This window comes from Carlito syrichta, unplaced genomic scaffold (assembly GCF_000164805.1).
Source record: "Carlito syrichta isolate Samal-C Ts95f unplaced genomic scaffold, Tarsius_syrichta-2.0.1 Scaffold301687, whole genome shotgun sequence".
Lineage (NCBI taxonomy): Eukaryota > Metazoa > Chordata > Mammalia > Primates > Tarsiidae > Carlito > Carlito syrichta.
Window position 1 is genome coordinate 145,923 of NW_007245783.1, and position 20,891 is coordinate 166,813.

A 20,891-nucleotide genomic window follows, 5' to 3' on the forward strand; every position below is an offset into this window, starting at 1 on the left:
TCTTTTTTTTTTTTTTAATCAAGGTGTTAAACTCCTTAATATGCTCTGAATTTTACTGCCTTCACCTCATCTAGGACTTGGTATCACAATTTATCCCTTTAGAATCTCTTTTTTTCCTTGACTTTTTCTCTGGTAATACTATTTTGTCACATTGAAAAACACTTCATTTGACCACATATTTCCCTTGACTACCTACTCTTCATACACTCAAATAGCAATTCATAGCCATCCTCTCTTGTTCATCACTTCTCAGGAACTCTTCAACCTACCACAAAGTGACTTCTACCTCCACTCATCCTCAATAGGCACATCTCTTATGGTTATCAGGAGCCTCCTAGCTGCCAAACCAAACAGCCATTTTCAGAACTGATCTGATCTGACCTGTTTGTAATATGATGTGTTGTGACCTCTTCCTACCATTCTTACAGCTTTCCCTTTCTTGACTTCTACGATGCCACTCTTGCGTGTTTTTTTCTTTACTTTCCTAGCTACTTTTTCCCAGTTCCCACATGGGCCTTGCTTCTTCCATATAGTCAATAAATGTCGGTGTCACGCAAGAAAAGATTTACATGGCCACACATTGTTTGTAGCTCCTTCCACCAAGAGAAGGAGTCTACTTCATCACCATTTGAATAGACTTTGGAACTTTCTTTGACAAAAAACAAACCACGTTGTGCAAGTTTCAAGAAACCTTGCAGCTTCCGCTTTCTTCCTCTTAAGAATGCTCTCCTGAGACTGCTGTTTGATGAAAAAGCCTGAGATGAAAGATTATATGGAGAGAAGTGAGGGGGCAGATACCAAACCATGTGAACCAAATTTTCCTACCTAAGCTGAGTCCTCAACCAACCAGCTGCTCATGAGAGAGCCCAGGTGAAACTAGCAGAAGAACCAGCGTTTCTAACCCAAAACATTACAACAAATGATATAATTGCTTTAGCCACTAATTTTGGGGTGAGAGTGGTTTATTACGCAGTAATTGATAACTGATACAGTTGCCATTCCCTAAGTTTCTGGCTATGACTCATTTCTTGTCTCACTATATCCGTAACACTATCAACCGCTTGTATGAAGATTCTTCCCAAATCTTGTGCACAAGACCCATATTCCCAGTTTTGTTTTGCACATCTTTATCTGATATTTGTATTCTCATAACCCACAGGTACCTTAAATTTGATGTATCGAAACTAATTCACCATCCTCTCCTCTGAAATCCCAAACTACTTCGATTCCTGATTTTTCACCCTGCTGAATGGAATCACCTATCTCCAACTCTATCTCTGAAGCTTGAAAACGGAGAGTCTTCCCAGACTCTTTCCTTTGTCTCTCTCATCCCATTAATAGTCAGTCACTAGGTCTATTTTATCCTTTCTCCTAAATGTCCTCATGTTCATCACCACTACTACAATTCAGTCAACTCCGAGTTATTATATATTACTGTGATAAGGTATTTATGTACTGTATTATTATAAAATCTTGCCTCATTCACATTTATGCCCTAGAATCTTACCAGACTGCCTTTTTTAAAATTACAAATCTAGTTTTACTCTTCTTTGATTAAAATCTTTCAATGATTTACAAGTTGTTCATTTTCAATCAGCCTCTTCCTCCCGTCCTCACTCTTTTCCTCTCTGTCTCCTGCTTGCCTGCTCCTAAAATTCCTTTCATGGTCTGATCCCTCTAACTTATAGGCATTAATTAATATACACACTAAGTCAGCTATTGCTAACTTCTTGCTGATCTCTGATCTAATATGAGAACGACCTACTGTCATATATAACATCCCATAAATTGCTAGACTGAATTGAACTGCATTTGCCATGCATTCTTTGATTTGACTCTGGGTTTTTCCATAACCTGATACATCCCTTTTTTCCCCTTTCTCCATCTGACTAACTCTTACTCTGCTTCCAACGTTACTTCCTCTAGGAAAATTCCTGACCTTCTTTGAATAAAGCCACTTCCACAAGATTAGATGGAAACAGGTGCCCATTCTGGATGCTTCTATGGAATCTAATTTTTTTTAGTCACAATACTTTTTACCTTCATAATGCTTGCTTTTTTGCTACTTTGCCAGTCAGTCAGATCCTTAACTAGTCTTTCACTTTTGAAGCCTAAATTTAAAATAATAATTTAAAAATGCCTAAAATAGTAGGTGTTAAATATTTTTAATTTTATGTTTGGAAAGTGGAAAAATGAGAAAAGGGGTTGTAAATGAAGAAAATTTATCAGTCAATAATCTAGATCAGGGATCTGAAAGCCAGGTGCCTGGTGGTTATAACTGTTCCACCACTTATTTCTATAAATAAAGTTTTAATGAAACACAGTCATGTTCATTTTATTACATATTGTCTTTGGCTGTTTTCACAGCACAATGACAAAGACAGTAACATTATGGACAGGAAAATCTAAGATATTTATTGTGTGTGTGTGTGTGTGTGTGTGTGTGTGTGTGTGTGTGTTTAACAAAAAGCTTGCTACCCCCTGACCTAGATAATTTACGTGCACCAAAAATCTAGATTTTATTTAACTAATAAAAATGTATTTAACTTCAGTGTCTACACAAAGTGTTCGGTGTACGGGTTCTGCAGGAAATAAAAAGGTAAAAATGATATGATATTTATGCAGAAGAAACATATAATCTAGTGGAAATAATGCCCATATCTGGAAGCAATTTCAACCAAAGGTGATGATTAAAGAATCATTAAAAGCATGACTACTTCATGTGACTTCAGTAAGATTAGTCAGCCTGAGGGCCCTGACTGGAAAACCAATGTATTCTGCCTTTGGAGCCTCACTCCAGGCGCACTCCGTATTAATCAGCCCCACGTGGTTGTGAGGAGAAATGAGAATAGGCTGAATGAAAGGCTGCTTTCAGGTGTAGTGTGTCCCAACACCAGGTGTTTGGAGGTAGACTATTTGGAAACATTCAAATGACACCTCAAATGTTTCCTTCTTCACCTTGATGTTCTTTCCCCCCCAAATTTATATTTGCCACTTTTTCTGTTCTTTTATGATTACACACTTATATTTACCAGAACCAAAATTGTAGTTAAGCCCTGATTTTTATTCCCATCCTGATACTGCCCCCCATGCACTGATGTCTGAATTCCTAGAAATTCTGCCACCATGGTGATTCTTAAATTTTTCTTTTCTTTTTTATGTAAAAGATTTCTTTCTTTTTCTTTTCTTTTTTTCTTTTCTTTTTTGAATTGGAGTCTCACTCCATTGCCCAGGCTAGAGTGGTAGCACCCTCACGGCCACTCCAGTGTCAACCTGCTGGGTTCTGGTGATCCTTCCCCCTCAGTCTTCCAAGTAGCCAGAACTATGGGCGCACACTACCACGCCTGGCTAATTTTTTATTTATTGCAGGGACGAGGTCTCTCCATGTTACCGGGCTGGTCTTGAACCTGCAGGCTCAGGCAATCCACTTACCTCGGTCTCCCAAAGTGCTGGGATTATAGGCTGAACCACTGAGTCCGGCCAAGAGATTTCTTTAACTCTCCCCTAACTGCCCTACTCATATTCTAACTTTACTTTCTTCAGTATTTTTTATATATTTCTTCCAGGTTAATCTTTACGAGGGATTATAATCATATAATTATCTTGCACACAGCTCTTCAATGGTTCCTAATGCAAAATAAAATAAACTTAAATTTTAAAAGTAAAAAAATCTGTTTGGCTTTTCACAAATGCATTGTCATTATTAGGCCAAACATGCATTTCTACCTGTTTCTTCATTACCTGTGATGTTATTTTCTTCATCTCGTCATCTTTTCATATTCAAATCTTTCCTCTTATTTAGGGACCACCTCAACTGCTGTTTTGTGAAACCCACAGAGGTTATCTCTCCTTGTTACCTAACATGTCATTCTATATCTCTAGTCCTGCACTCCAGGCACCACTGTCTTAAGAAACACCTTTACTCAGATATTTAATAGGCATCTGGAGACTTAGCAAGACTGAATAAGAATCATTTGTTCCCCATACATTCTTCCCAAAATCTGCTCTTAGACAAATGGCTTCCTTTTCATTGTTGGCACTACCATACACAGTTGTTAAAGTAAAAACCATCAGACTCATCCTTCATTTTTCATTTTCCCTTACTCAATACAAATCGAATAAGTTCTACTTCTAAGGTGTATCCATCTTATTACCTATTTTCGTTCTCTACTATTGTTACACGTGATCTTTTGCTTAGATAACTGCAATGTGTTCTCATCCAGATTCTGTTTCCCCTCTTCTTCATCCTACTAACAATTACTTCTCTATACAACAGCCAAGTTGATCTTTTAAAAAACACAAATAACATCATATAATTCCCCAGCTTAACACTCATAGCTGAATTTCCTTTGCATTTAAAGGACAACCAACACTCATTATAATCCACAAATATCCCTTCTAGGTCCTCAACTATACCCCCTACTATTAGATCCCTTATTCACCGGTCTTTCTTCTTTCTTCCACAACTCCAAGCCCTATTCCATCTCAGTGATTTATACTTCCTGGTTAATCTGGCTAAAATAGTCTTCCAGAGCCTCATGTGCCTTATTTCTTTTTTTCATTACACCCTTAACTCAAAAACCTTCTCTTCCCAGACCACTCTACACTCTCCATTACAACTCTGTAGCTTCTTATATCTGTAATCACTTCCTGAAATGTCTTATTTACTTATTGAAAGGATATAACATGGATTCAATATACCCAATGAGCAGCCATTATAACATTGCCTAAATGTCATGTTTTTCTAGCAGTTCACTTAACTTACCCTCTAATCACTAACCAAGGACAGAATTGGTGTGTACTCGGTAGCCATTGATAATTGTTTTATGACAGCATCCCCAGTTTGTTTTGTACAAAGTAGCTTTTCTATTTCAAGTATTTGCCTTCACCCATAAGACCCAAGTTAAACTAATCAGCCCTTCAGGACCTAATCAGCTCTTCAGGACACAGACAGACCCCACCACCATGGCGGCAATCATATGACTAGCCCACCCGTCTGCCTACTGTCTATCAGCTGGCATCAGTACCTGTGCTTACCTGTCCTTTCATGATGACGTGTAGCAGACCACCACACAATCACCTTAATGACCTACCTTCATCAAAGGAAAAGCTTAAAAGGCATTCAACTTCAAACAGCAGTTGCCATTGCTTCCATAAGCATTGGCTAGGCAGTGTGCTCATTGAGTTATGTCCAGGCCATGTTTTCCTAAACTTTGGTCCCCTCTCCTACCTTGAGGAGGTAAATCTCTTTCTCTGTTTTCTCTCTCTTCTCTCTCTCTCTAACTTTCTAAATAAACTACATTTTTAAATCTAGCTTCTGTGTAATTCTTTGCATCTTTTGTGCAGCACTGGATCATAAACCAGACACCCCACTCCAGGAGGTCTGACCTAACATTCTGGGGGCCCTGCTGGGATAGACTTTTAACCTAACACTCATTGTTTTTGTTTTGTCTGTCTACCACTGCAGCATATACTGAATCTGAGTAGAAACCTTGACTCTTCCTCAATACTTTATCCTTAGCATCTAGAATAACAGGCTGTAGATACTGTAAATAAATATTTGTTGTTGGATACATGAATTTTATTATTATACTTTAACTTTTTATGTATATCTTGTGTGTCCTGCTAATCAGCGAGTTCCTTAAAAATATGATCCATACCTGATTTTTCATTAATATTGCAAAATACACCAAAAAGTGTGGAGCTCATTTAATATTTCTGGATTAAATAATTATCAAACTAGTGTCATCTTGAGTCACAACAAGGAAAATACATAGATCCATAAAAGTAGATCACAAATCTGACACGAGATCACTCATGAATGCCTTATTTTTAAATGTAAAATAGCAACACCAGAGCATATGCATACTATGAAAAGCATTCTATTCCACAAGCCACTATTTCACTTAATCTTTTAAATTGTGACTACAGAAAGTTATTCTACTTATAAGTAGAACCACCAAAAATGAGCAACATTTTTTAAAAGTAATTTAGTCTAATCTAAGCCTTATGGCTATTGCTAATGGTTCTAGGAATAAATTCTTTGACTTTCACTGCTAGTGTAGAGCAGGAAGTCAAGAATCAAAGGTGAGTACTTTGTTGTCTACTGCTATAATGTGCCCAGTTTCCTGCACTATTAATAAAGATGGGAACTCAAAGATTTATTATAGCTTCTTAAGTGCTTTTTCTAATCATGTACAACTCTTTCCTTCGTATAAGTATGCCATTTTATATGTCTAACCCATAAAAAACTCCAGGTTTATTCAGTAGCATTTTCATAGCTTCCAGGCAAATGTGAGGTCTTATATGCAGGGCTAAACATAGGTAACCTCAGGCTCTACTGTGGAAGACTGTGCTCTCCCAAAACAAATGCTCTTCTACAAAATATTAAATTACTTCAGCTAACCATAACTGAAGGAAATTCCAATGGGACTCAAAGAGGTCAGAGTAAATAAGGAGATTAGAGTAATTAAAAGTATTTGAGGTGGCAACAAAAAATCTTAGCCCTTGGTTAAGAACAACAAACACACACCATGGGGCACATCAGTAGGCCTCAGACACAATGCTTCTACAAATTATATACAACAATTAGTGATCATGAAAATGTGTCCAAGTTGTATCACTATCTGCATTAATAAAGTTAAAATTTAGCTGTGCTCAGTGGCTCAGCCTGTAATCCCGTGCCTTTGGGAGGCTGAGGTGAGTGGATTGCCTGAGCCCGCGGGTTCGAGACCCGCCTGGGCAGCAAGACCTCATCTCTACAATAAATCAAAAAATCAGCCGGGCGTGGTAGCGTATGCCTGTAATTCCAGCTCCTTGGAAGGCTGAGGCAGAAGGATCGCCGGGAGTGGTCACTGCACTCCAGTCTGGGCGACAGAGTGAGACTCCAACTCAAAAAAAAAAAAAAAAAGTTAAAATTTAAAAGATTCACAAAATTGCAGAATAATAACTCAATTCTATGATTTGATAAACTAACAAATTTAATATGATTATAAGAATAAACAACAGTAAAATACAGTTGACTTTAAGCCTGACACTGCTACATAAATACATTCTTAGAAGTTTTCTAAATACTTCTGCTACAACCTTAATTGTAAAATACTGTTTTCTGCAAACCCAACCAAGAGTATAGATTCTTGCCAAACTGACCATCTTGCTTCCCGCCTCTTGGATTCTTCTCTTTTGATTATCCTAAGTGAGTCAGTCTTAGCTCTGTGTGATTCAGCCCTCTCCTACATATTTTTGTACATCTTATTGCATTCCCTTCTCTTGTTCAAGCCTGTCACTTGTGGGAGTTTAATAAATGCCAGCTAATTATGATGATGCTCATTTTATTTTCCTTTACCTCCACTTATCCTTTCTTATATATGTCTACTTAGAGTCAATCAACAACATTTACTGAGCATCTACTCTACAGGACAGCCTTTCTCAATCCTCAAATATTATATGCTCATTTTCTTAATTGTATTATAAAGATTATGATTGTATCTACCCTGTCCAAGATAGTTTTCCATGGAAGAGTGATTTTTAAAAAGGTTCTTGCATGAACTATTTAACTATAGTACTGTTTTTTTTTTTAATTAGAAGTTTAATCTCTTAGGAATGGAGTTGTGTCTTTGCATGTCTGGTACAATACCAAACATACAGTTTACCAGTCTTAAAGAAATAAAAGAAAATAGCCTCTCATAACATTCCTATAACTGTGTCGCTAAACTATCTTAAAAGAATGGGGAAAATGGTCCACTTTGAGCAGTGATGTCAGTAGTAGTCATTCACTACTATCCACCAAAACCTATTAATATGCATCCATGACTGCATTCAAGGGGCATGAAGTAGGTGAGAATCTCCCTAGAGAAGAACAAGTCATCTTGCTCCTTGATTTGTTTTTCTTTCTACCAGAAGTCTGATGAAGTATCACATAGCATCTATTTATCAGAAATGGCCCTTCACCATTTGAAAGCTAGTAGCTAAGCCAAGAAGCAGGGAAGGTAAGAGGTCAGCCTTGCATTTATGGATTCATTCTTTAAGTTCTCCATCCATCCTTTCAACGTAAATGTATTGATCTACTACTTTGATTCAGATTCTATATGAGGGGACCAGCTATTTTGAGAGTATATGTTAAATTCCTTTATTCAATCAACAAACCGACTCTCCCGTTATCTAGAAAGGAAAAAGGCAAATAAAATTCTTGTTCTTGTTGGGCCTTCATTTAATTAGATTTTTTTTTTTTTAACAGAAAGCTTGCCACTTTATTTGTAAAAGCAGAGAGTATTCCAACCTGCAGCTATAAACCTCTGAGGATAAGTTTCCTTGCTAGTCAGCACATTTAATATCCACCAATCATTCTTATTCTTAAAATATTTTGCTTATAACTGAGAGTGCTAAACATCTTCCCAAGCACATAAATACTTTATACTTGGGTGATCATTTATATTAGCAATTGTTTTAAATTATATCCAACAAATACACAAACTTTTTTTAGAAGGTGTAGTAAGACAACAGCCTCCAGCAGAATAGAATCACAATCTATTTTTATTTTTAAGTAAAGAACAAACTCTTAAGAAATCAGTGTTGTTTGCCAATGTTGTGTTTGGATGTCTGAAGAAAACTCCTTAAGAAACTATACATTAAAGTCATTAGAACACAGAAGTAAGCTGAACTTGTTCCTTTGACATATACATGGTGTAGATATCATGAAGTTTCCTTTCAGAAAGCCGATGTGTTAGATACTTGTGAAAGACAGGTATCCATATACACCTGGAAGAGGTAAGCACACACCCCCTACTTCAACTTCCATTTTCAGAACTAAAATCAAACAAATAGAGCCACATATTTGTTAATTATCATCAGATTACCTGAAACTATGTACCAATCAATTAACATCAAAACTTCCTAAGTTATACAGCCAATAGAGACATTATCAAAATAAAATTGTTGACGCGTTTCACACTTAAAAAAAAAAAAAAAAACTTTTTCCAAAAATAAAACATTAAAAAACTTCTCACTTTGGTATGTGTCATGCATTGATACGGTTATGTGTCATGCATTGATAACATATCCTATGTAGTAGAGTTAAAGTTGCCTTGGATTTTTTGAGTAACAACTCAAGTTTTAACCTAGAGCTCAATTTCACTCCTGATACTGCTCTCAGGATATTTTTTGCCAAGGATAATGCATTCCAGTCATTGTTTATAATGGGCTGTCTGCTGCCAACTAATAATTACTTAAGTTACCAGGTATCATCAAGAGAAATCTCTTTTAGGAATTCTGAAGAACTATGAAGACTTATATACTCAAATGTCTGGCACTTCTCAGTTCAGTTTTTAGAGCATTTAAAGTCTCTATTGAAAGGGTACACAAATAGTTCATAATATTTTCCCATTAACAGCATTCATACATTTTAAATTTCATACGTCTAATTACAGGGAGAAGACATCCTTCTTGACAGCAACTTTTACCCTAACCATAAAAGGTAATTCTTTCTTCTGACTAAGCAATCATTGAATGATTTATTAATGGTGGCAATATAATGTACATGGTTTTAAATGAAAGGTCAGATATGTCCTGACAAATACAAAAGCAAGTTGCAAATTGCATGTAAATGTTTTATATCAATTATAAAACAGTAGAGTTGTAATATACTTTTAAACAAGTACAGCTCAAGTTCAGTATAAGTACATTTTTGTAGTCTTTAATTTTAGGTTGATATTATAAAGATGTCTGTTATAGTTTGTGGTGGACAGACAGATATTCATATGTTTAGGATTATGGAAGAGAAAGTGTGAAATGACACAAAAGAATACAAGAGAATAATAAGCCCTACTTAAAAATAATTAGGAAGGTCTTTTACACTTGGATTCTATATTCTTATATTCATTTTTAAATCTTACAAATAACCTACATGAATTATTCTAATTTCTTATTTTGGCAGATATAAGGGCATTGTTCCATCATGACAATTTTCTGCTTCTAGCAAATTTTGGTGAATGTACCAAGCAATTTTCTGCTTCCAAGTTATATTAATTAAAATGCCAAGAAATCATGTTTTACAACCAAGTAGTCTAAAATGTTTTATAGTGACATTACAGTTTTCTGAACTTTTAGAAATGTTTTTGATTGTTATCTAGACATATTAACTTTTAAAACAATCCTCACCTTGGAAAAATAATCTAACATGAGAACAGTCGCATGCACAAATGGGACCTTTGTGAATATTTAAGTAGGTTAATGATCTACATTCAATTATTGAATGTCCATATGAATATCACCTAGATCAGTGCTTTATTATTTGCTTCTTAGGCTTATATGAGAAACAATGACTGCCTAGTGATTTTTAGAAAACATTTTTAGAAACGTGAATAGTTGGTTGAAAATCACATTAGCACAAGGGAGGGGACTGGCAGTCACTGGGCACTGCTAGGGGAGGGAAGGAAGAAGGAGGGTGGAGGGCACATGACAACACAAAGGGTACCTGGTCCACTACTGGCGGAGAGAGGGCCAGTTAGAAGCCCAAACTTCACCTGCATGCACCCTATTTATATAGTTAACTTCACTTGTGCCCTACATCTATATAATAAAAAATAAAAATTAAAATAAAAAGAAGAAAAATCTATCTAGATTCTCCTATATTTTTATTCTTCACAGTGGACAAAAATCTAGTTAAGAAGATTTGCATCTATCCTTGGAATTCAGTCACAAAACATGCTATTTTTTCTGGAACTAAAGTAAGTAATCTATCTCCTAAAACCAATAGCTCCTCTGAAAACCGTAGTCTTCCAACTAAACATTACTACAATTAGAAAATTTAAAAAGCCTAAAAAGTCTGTATGCCCAAATATAACCATTTTGTTCTACTATTGTTAGTCTCAAATTTATTGAAGACTATTTCCTAAACTGTTGAATTAAATACTCTTTAAAATTTAGAAAAAATTATCTGGAAGAATAAAATTAGCGTGGTATTTGAATTCAAATAATTGTCTGTCTCCTGAAGTTTTGAATTATTTCAATGTCAACTGAGCCTTATTAAACAAACACTTTTATAGAATACCAGCTGGTATTCACAGGATGAATAGAGAATAAAATACTATGTTTCCAGTTTAGTACAAATTAGAATTTTAATTTACAAAACTGAATGAACAACTGTATTGCAGGTCTACCCAAAGCCAGCACTATCCTGGGAATAAAAACATAATGGTGTCTAGACAGATATAGCCTGTCTTCTTCTAACTTTATGGTTTGTGTTTTCTAAAAGTGTTTAGGTCTCATACTTTGAAGTTTTATTTGCATCCTGTTTGTCTCAAAAACTTCCAAGTATTCATTTATTATGGGAACAATTACAGAACTATCTCATAAGGTACAATCTTGAGTGATTAAATATTACACCAAAAGTGAACAAAAATTAAAAGCCAAGCAGAGAATAGCAAACAGAAAATTTCCGTAAATACACTTTCTCAAAATTTTATGTCAAATACCCAATATTTCTTCTAGTAGTTAATATTTTTTCTTGTTGAAAAAGATGCAATTCTGCCTTATAAGATTTTTGTTTTTTAAGTTATATATCATAAGTCATCCAAATATGTTATTCAAGTTCTCCCCTTACATTATACAATGAAATATATGTGTATATATACATATACATTTGAGGAATATACTATCTCTTATCAGATAACTATCTTATCATTAATCACATTTTTTATAAAATGATTTAAGCAAAGATACTTGATTTCTGTAATTTGAAGTGTGATTAGGCAAATCATTTTGGAACCTGGTCAAGAAAATGAAAATACTTAATCATGTAAGTAAGTTTCACCTGTAGTTTTACCTCTGATAAGGAGAAAAACAAATAAAAAACACCTCATATATAGCACTACAAAATACCCCCAAATTAAATTTTAATACCTCGTGATTTATTCACCAATTGGTGTTTTTATGTCCTAGACCGCTGCCATTATTTAACTTTTTTTAAGGATTGGAAGAGTACACATCTGTAAGAGGAAGCACTCCATTTTTAGAGCAGTTTATGCATATCTTCACTATTTCCACCTTTGCCAACACATCATTCCATTTTCTCAGAGAAACTCAAAACACTATTAAACTCCCTATTTTAATTGTTATTTTCACTTTTTCATAGAAAATGTCATGCTAAAAAATGCATGTTTACTCACCTTCTTGAAGGAAACCTGGTTTTATAGGTAGAATAGATAGTGCAGTGGCAAAAGTGATGTAATGATAGTGGGAATGTACTTTCCTGAGGGAAGCCCACAGGGGTGCATGTAAAGTTTTATTGCACCGTATTTGGCATACCAGTGATAGAATTCATGAATTGCTAAAACCAAACAAAACAAATCAAAGAAAGAAAAAAAAAACATCAAACAAAAAAACTCCTGATGACAGGGATAGTATGCCAGGAGCAAAGCTTGTTTGCTAAAACCATAATCTTTTTAAAGATTTTAACTTATTCTAATGGGATTGAAATAAGTGCCAAAGTAATAGTAAAAAAATAGTGCTAGAGAAAATCATTTAAAAAGCAGGAATTTGGGTGGAAAGCGGTGGAGGGAGGCTCTTCTGAAACATTTTTAAATACATTGCCACCATTAAACACAAATCTATTTTTTGATAAGCATCACTAATTTATTTTTAAAATATTCAAATCACTGTATTTTAACCTATAGATGTATTCAATATTGATACTTCTTACAAATACCATATTTGTGATACATTGTCAAGTTATTAGAAGAGAAAACTGGTTTAGAAAGTTTCACAGTATTTGTTATGGCTGTTTTAGTTTCTTTACAAAATTCAGTCAACTAAATCTTGAAAACATTTGGAATAAGTGAAAAAACAGACTTTTTAAGTAGAAATTTGTGCATCAAATAAAGTATGGCAATTTACCTTAAAGTTGTATCACTCTATATTGTCATGCAGACACTTGAAAATAATTATATCATTTCCTACCATGTAATTGTATCCTTTTAAATTTACACTGAGCAAATTATGACAAGTACAAACAGGCATGCTTGGGAGAAGAATGGTAGAAAAGACCCTATGCCAAAATAAATATATATTTTAAAATGATGCCCATGTCTAGAATTATCCTCAGTTTTTGGCATAAAAATGTAACATTTGCAGTATAAGTAAAATATTTAATAAGACTAAAGCACACATACTGCCTCAAGAAAAATCTATGTGTGTGTAAGTAATTCATTTATACCCTGGGAATTTCAGGCTTGAAATATCAAATCAAATTAAAGTAAAATAGCAATAATGAGGATTAGGGAGAAAAGCTGCTTGAATCCTTCATTAGTGCCTAAAACCACCTAAAGTTCTCAAAGATTTTCAAAGGAATCAGTTCACGCAAAATTTCTCTACAGAGCATTTTCACTTTGGTAACTTTCCAGGTTTCCGGAATGCCTCAATCTCAGGGGAGCCAAACTATTGTTTCTGGATTGTAACAGCAGCTGTGTTTTTCAATCTAATTAGTGGCTATAAATTCTAGTTATATCTTCATCAAAGCATTAACCCTTTCTATAATACTCCAAAGTTATGTTGAAAGCAAAATGACACTTGTATCCTACTACCCTAAAATGTGCAGGGTAGGACAGAGAGAAATTCTAGGTGGTGTTCGTTGTGGAACCAAGACTGGTTAAGGATTGAGTGGGTCAAAAATCATCATTCTTTTGCGATCCTCGAACCTAGAGCTGGCCACTGCCATCATCAATACTGGGTCAATGTCTTTACCCTTTAGCCTCACCCCTAGGGCTTTGTTTCCCCAAAAGCAATTTTCATCAGAATATAACAGCAACAAAACACATACTTGTACACACAGGGTTCCGACTAAACACAGACACACGCACACACACATACACACACTTTAATTTACCTATTTTTATGCCGAGCCTTTAGCAAGTTTCTTCCAAAGGGAGCCATGGTCTGTCCAGCAGCCGAATAACAAGGCCTGTGTCTTAAGTGATCTGGTGGTGGGGGTGGGGGTGTCCGAGTTTCTAGGGTGAAGGGGGGAGGGGGAAGGCTGGACGCTTTCTCTTCTCAGATGTTGCTGGCTTTCAGCTCATTAGCAGCCGGCTGAGAGTGCTGCTGGAAGTTGTGCAACTGCTGCTTAACTTTGAACTGCAGGATTGTTGTGGCTGCTGTACCTTTGGAGACCTGCCCAGCTTCAGCCTGGAAGAGGGCGTTTGGAAGCAGGAAAAGAAAAGAGAGAGAGAGAGAGGGAGGGAGGGAGGGAGGAAGATGGGGGGGCGCGATTGTGATCTGTAGTTATTTGCCGACGACCTAAACTTCAAGAACTGCCAACCCCACAGGCATGGGAATACCCGTGGAATGGGAATTTCACTCGTTTTGGGAACCCCCCCCCCTCCCCCGCTTTCCACACCCAACCACGCAAGGTGCACTGAACACACGAACAAGAAATTAAAGTAAATATCCCCCAACTCCCGGCCGGTTCCAGGCCGTGAAAAGTAACCTGATCATGGCAAGGATAAAGGAGGGCCAAGATTTATTTGCCGAGGTATTCGAGCCCCAAAATTCCCTGCCCGGGGTGTTGGCGCTTTAAAACGGGTTAAGGAGGAGCGAAACTGAAGCCTGGATCAAAGAGGATCCCCAGACTCCATGGGATTAAGTCCCGATATCAGGGTCCTAAGAGCGACCCAGCCCCCGCCTCACACTCTCAAGTTGTCTTCCAAACGTTGGAGGATCTGAAGGACCAAAGGGCTCCGGGATTGATGGATCACAACACTGGCGAAGGAACCCGCCCAGTCGCAGTTTTGTGTGCGACCTCGCCCCACCCTCTCCCACTTCCCCACCCTGGTTTTGACCCTGACCCCCGCGTCGTCTTTGGCATTTCCTGGGCTTTTAGGGCCTTGGGGATTTCGAGGAAAAGCAAACTGTTGGCTCCAGTCCCTCCACTTGTAAAGTGAGAGAGGACACACCTAGAGGATGTTTTGGATCTCGAAGTGGGCAGCGGAGGTCGAGGGGAGGGCAGGCTTCCCTTGTCCCACTCGTGGAATCCCCTACCTGGGCTCAAACCCATGACCTGAGCGACAGGACATAAGAGACAGGCGTGTGTGCCCTGCACAGCATCCAGCATCCACCGGTGCTCTGAACTCAGAAGGCCACAGGAAAGGAGCAAGGGTCAAGAGAGATTTCCCAGAACGTTTTTTCTAGGATTTCGCCCCTCTAACACCAAGTCCCTTGTCTTCCTACCCCTCCTGCCTAGGTACTTCTAAACTTGCGCTTCCTCAGCATGAGAGGAGGGAGGGGAAAAAAAAAACAACAGTGGATTCTGGCTTCATTCTGAAATACACTGCAGGCTGGTGAGACTCTGGGCCTTGGCAAAGAATATGAATGGCATCCTCCACCCCCAACAACAGCAAATAAAGTGACCTCCAGGCTTCTGTGATTCTCTTACTTTGGGGGGGGGGTAGTGGGAACAGATTCTCTTTATGTTACCCAGGCTGATCTTGAGGGATCCTCAAGGCCTAGCCCTCCACCAAAGTGCTGGGATTGCAGGCTTGGGTCATGGAGCCTGACCTCTGTGATTGTTATATGCATATCAATTTATGCGAGAAACTACAGCACTCAGATTATTTTCTTTCATTACTATCATAATACTTCTCTAGTCCTCTATATTTTATACATATTTTTAAGTGTATATATGCATGTGTTTTATATAGTACTATTTAAAATGTTTGTTTTTATAATTTTGTATATGATATGTGTGTGAGTGTGTGTGTGTGTGTGTGTGTGTGTATGTAATCCCCAGATCGTTGTGACGTAAAGAGTAACACATTAAGAGTGAATGTTATAATTCAGGTATCTTTTCATATTCCTGGGAAAAAGATAATTTAAAAAATACATGCCCACTTTAAAATAGATCTATGGTTTATGGTTGTAGAGAAAATCTTTAAAACACTTAAAGTAGTAATGACATATTTTGTTTTATATATATATGTGCATATATTGTGTATATATATAAATATATTTATAGATGTCTTTATATATAAACAATACGTATATATACATTTTCAATGTAATATATATACTTTACATGCAAGTTAAATTGCACAATCTTGGATATACTTCTGGTTCAGTTTCTGATTTCATTTGACTCACACCTCACAAAAATTGTTTAAACTATTCTGGAAATTCACCTAGCTATTTTAATTTGTTCAAAATATAATCACTAAAAGCTATTTTGTTTACTTATTAATTGAATTATTTCAGTCAATCTGCAAAGAATGTTTAATTTGCACATATTCCTGTGTTTCCTATAGTTTCGGTTCTCCGCCCTTATTAACATTATTTATATATGTTTATTTTATTTTTCAATAAAAGTTCTAATGAAAAAGAGGAAGAATATATTGCTTCTTTACTAGCATAAATGTATGCTGAGTTTCAAGTTATCACAAATGAGTCTTAGTTAAGATGTCTTTAGTCCTCACATAAAATATCCAAGTAATACTTTTCATGACAAGCTCTTTGATGTTTAAGAATTAAACACAAAGGGGTTTGTATACATTAAATATATACAATTTTATTTGTCAATTATACCTCAATAAAACTGGGGAGGCAAAAAGCACAAAGAGTTAATATCTCTCTGATATTAAAAGCTGAAATTTCTGAAATTTTAAAAAACATGGATAGTACCTTCTAAAAAGAAAAATATGCAGACAACAATTTTATTTTATTTTATTTATTTATTTTTTGAGTTGGAGTCTCACTCTGTTACCCAGACTGGAGTGCAGTGGCCACTCCCGGCCACCGCAGACTCATCCTGCTGGGCTTCGGCAATCCTTCTGCCTCAGCCTTCCGAATAGCCGGAATTACAGGCATGCACTACCACGCCCGGCTGATTTTTTGATTTTTTGTAGAGATGAGGTCTCGCGGCCCAGGTGGGTCTCGAACTTGCGGGCTCAGGCAATCCACTCACCTCAGCTTCCCAAAGGCGTGGGATTACAGGCTGAGCCACCGAGCCCGGTTGCACACAACAATTTTAAAAGAAAATAATAAAACCATGGGGTTTTATTTATTTATTTAGTTAGTTAAAGAGACGGGTCTCACTGTGTTGCCCAGGCTAGAGTGCAGTGACTATTTATAGGCACAATCATTTTGGACAACAGCCTCAAACCCTTTGGCTCAAGCATCTTTTTGACAGACTCCCTATTAGGCAGGACTACAGAAAAGCCCAGAAAATGATGTTTTAATAAGTCATCTTCAATAATAACTAGACAGATACCATATAGTTAGTTAAGTTGAAACAAGATTTTATTTTTTACCTACCAAATTGGGCAATTTTTAAAATATGATGCTCTATTGTATCAGTATGATGGTCAGAGTATACTACTGTGCATAAGCAGTATAAATTGGCAAGTCCTTTTTGTTTGTTTTTTAGAAATGAATTTGGCTGTGTGTGAAAATAACCCTCAAAATATTTAAAATTTCATCCAAGTTTTCACCTCATAAGACCTTTTCCCAAGGAAATAGTGCTTCATAAAATGTCTTATTCTCATCGATAAACATTTTTAGAACTAAATGAAAGAATGCATACAAAGTGCTACTGACACATAGTATTGACCTTAGTACTAACATTTTACTATGGGGCAGAGGGTGCTAAGAAAAGTTATCTCAAACTTAAAAATAAGTCCAATGTATGACTGCATGTTTTTCAAAGATATAATGGATTAGTGCCTAATAGTCCTTCCAAAAATAATCTAATTATCTGGAAAAAAAAATTTTTTTTTTGAGTTGGAATCTCACTCTGTCACCCAGACTGGAGTGCAGTGGCTGCTTCCGGCCACAGCAGCCTCGACCTGCTGGGCTCTGGTGATCCTTCCGCCTCAGCCTTCCAAGTAGCTGGAACTACAGGAGCGCACTACATGGCCGGCTGATTTTTTTAATTTTTATTGTAGAGATGCCGTCTCGCCAAATTGCCCAGGTGGGTCTCGAACCTGTGGGCTCAGGCAATCCACTCACTTCAGCCTCCCAAAGCACGGGATTACAGGCTGAGCCACTGAACTCATCTTAACTTGCTATTTTTTGATTAGGCTGAGATTCTGCAAGATTAGATGTTAAATTGTAAAAAATATGTAAATACTGAATAAATTTTTTTTGTTCAAATTGCATACAAATGACTTTTTTCTACTAGAAAATATTACCAGAAGGTTATGGTTTTATTGTCTCTAGGACATAAACCATTTTATATTTAATTTAGTTTTATCTTAGCATTCCATCTTTAATTCACCTTCTCTGTTATACAGTCTTTCCTATCTTCTTTTGGACCAGCTTTATTATTCTGCTGGAACCTTTATTCATGAGTTGTCAAATTTTGACTTTTTCTGCTATACATTTGTTTGAAATTTATACATCTTAGCTTCCTTAAAATTACACTTTAAGAAATTATGTAAACACGGAATTTATTTTCTGAACCAATAGGAAGTCTTCATAGAGGAAAGGTAGTTATTTGTCTATGTAATCTCTACTCTTCTTAAACTTAAAATGTGTAAAAAAAAAGTTTTGATGGGAGAAAATAAATAGAATCTTATGTCACTCAACTACGAGTATAAAGTTCAGTCAAAATAGAATGTATTCCCTTACATATTTAGATTCACATTTGAAAAATCAACTTTAAAGATATTATATATCGTATTTGATAATGGAATAATAATTGAATACTTTCTTCAATTAAATAAAATTATTTAATCTGTGGTTGAGCTAATATCAAAAGCTAAACAGTATTATAACATGTATTCTGATAGAAAATCCTGTTTCTGAAGGAGCAAAAAGCGAGAAAATAAATACATCAATTTTTGGTTTAGTTCATTTTAAAAGCATAGATCCAGCCTGTCTATATATTAAGAAGTCTTGATTTCCTGTCTGATAAATGAATTGCAAAATTATTTGGGCTAATTTTATCCATGCACAAAAGGAGGGCTAAGTCTTGACACAGTCTCTAAACCGTTTATAGCAAGGTCTCAATGATCCTCCTCCTCCAACACATTGTAAAAACCAAACCATAGACGGGATCGGTGGCTCAGCCTGTAATCCCGCGCCTTTGGGAGGCTGAGGTGAGCGGATTGCCTGAACCCGCGGTTCGAGACCCACCTGGGCAGCGAGACCTCATCTCTACAATAAATCAAAAAATCAACCGGGCGTGGTAGCGCATGCCTGTAATTCCGGCTACTCGGAAGGCTGAGGCGGAAGGATCGCCGGAGCCCGGCAGGTCGAGGCTGCGGTGGCCGGGAGCGGACGCTGCACTCCAGTCTGGCGACAGAGTGAGACTCCAACTCAAAAAAAACCCCCACAAAACCAAACCATTCTCATTCCCAAGTAAATCCTTTCAGGATCTTTCAGAATTTAGCACAGTCTCTTTAGCCTGATATGCCAGGCTCTTTGTTACATGAGCTTTTCTGACTCTTAGCTTTAGTACAAGCAACCTCACTAAAAGGGTGGCAGATATGACAGGACTTTAGAATATATGTTTTGGAGTTAACACCAACAGAGATCACATCACAGCCCTGCCACTTACTAGTAGAAGCTTTGGGTAAATCACTTAATCTGTCTGAGCCTCAGTTTTGTGATCTGAACAATAAAGAAAATAATATAATGTATCTTTATTTTCTTATTAAATGTAAGTTTAAGTGATTTTTCTGTCAAAAACTGTCTTATAACCAGACGTGGTGGCTCACGCCTGTAATCCAAGAATTTTGGGAGATTGAGGCAGGAGGAGTGCTTGAGCCCAGGAGTTTGAGACCAGCCTAGGAAACATAGTAAGTCATAGTCTCTACAAAAAAAAAAAAAAAAAAAAATTAAAAAAATTTAGCTGAGCATGTAGGCACCCACTTTTAGTTCCAGTACTCAAGAGACTGAGGTGGAAGGATCACCTGAACCCAGGAAGCTGAGACTGAGGTGCCACCGCACTCCAATCTGGGTAACAGAATGAGACTATGACTCACAAAAACAAAATTTAAAATTTAAAAATTAGAAAAAAGAAACCTGTCTTATAAAGATGTGTTGCATTTTTATTGCTAGAAATGTACTTTTCACGTTTTAATGATTAAATTGGCTTTGTGGTATAATTATGATAGGCAGCTATACTAGTAAGAACCAGTTTTCCCCAGGGCCTGCGTAAAAAAAGCAGCAGAGGTAAAATTATAAGTCTTGGATTACACAGGTACTTGACCGTGAGCCAATATGTTAACACTTAAATGGTAATCTGTGAGGAAATAGTATACAAGATTGCTTGTTATAATTAGTCAGTGTATCTGATTTACTTAAAATCCCACTGTCAATTAAGAGAAAAATAACATGTAGAATCTGTTTTGTACAGAAAAGTGAGAGAGAGAGAGAGAGAGAGAGAGAGAGAGAGAGAGAGAGAGAGAGAGAGAACTGAGTGTAATTGGAGCTCGCCAGAAGGGTATAGAGACAGAATTAGTGTGTACATCTTTGTACAATCAGGAAGTGGCAAAAGGGCACTGTGCAAAATAGAGCTGTTTGTAGCAGAAAGTAGAAAATCTCCAAAAAGTTAGTGGAGAATAAATAGTTAAACTGAACTTCAGGACTACAACAATGATTATTATTATCTACAATGATTATCTATCTTCAATGTTCTTTCCTGTCTTAAATTTTCTCATGGTAATAGAAACCATGTTTAAAAATTAGAATAGATGCAACTTTTCTCATAAAATCTTTTAAATTATGGATGTGAGTGTCATTGGTTGTAAAATGACATTTCTAAGAGATTTTAAGCATGGAAAAAAGAACTATCTTCAATGTTTCAATGTTTAGGTCAATCTCAGAGGCAGAGATTTCATATTAGTTCCAGGATTCCATGGTAGCAATGTTCTTTGATTCTCCATAAAAGCTTAGAACGACACTCCTAA

At 36.5% G+C, this 20,891-nt stretch overlaps 1 protein-coding gene across 1 annotated transcript in view; it reads right to left on the minus strand.

The window, feature by feature from the left end:
- RASSF9 (Ras association domain family member 9) overlaps positions 1-14,280 on the minus strand; it is a 36,913-nt gene extending 22,633 nt beyond the window's left edge. The window contains exon 1 of the mRNA XM_008055113.1: positions 13,880-14,280. Within this exon, the coding sequence (XP_008053304.1) occupies positions 13,880-13,926 (47 nt within the window). The 5' untranslated portion in view covers positions 13,927-14,280. The remainder of the gene's footprint in view (positions 1-13,879) is intronic.
- Positions 14,281-20,891: the final 6,611 nt, after the last annotated feature.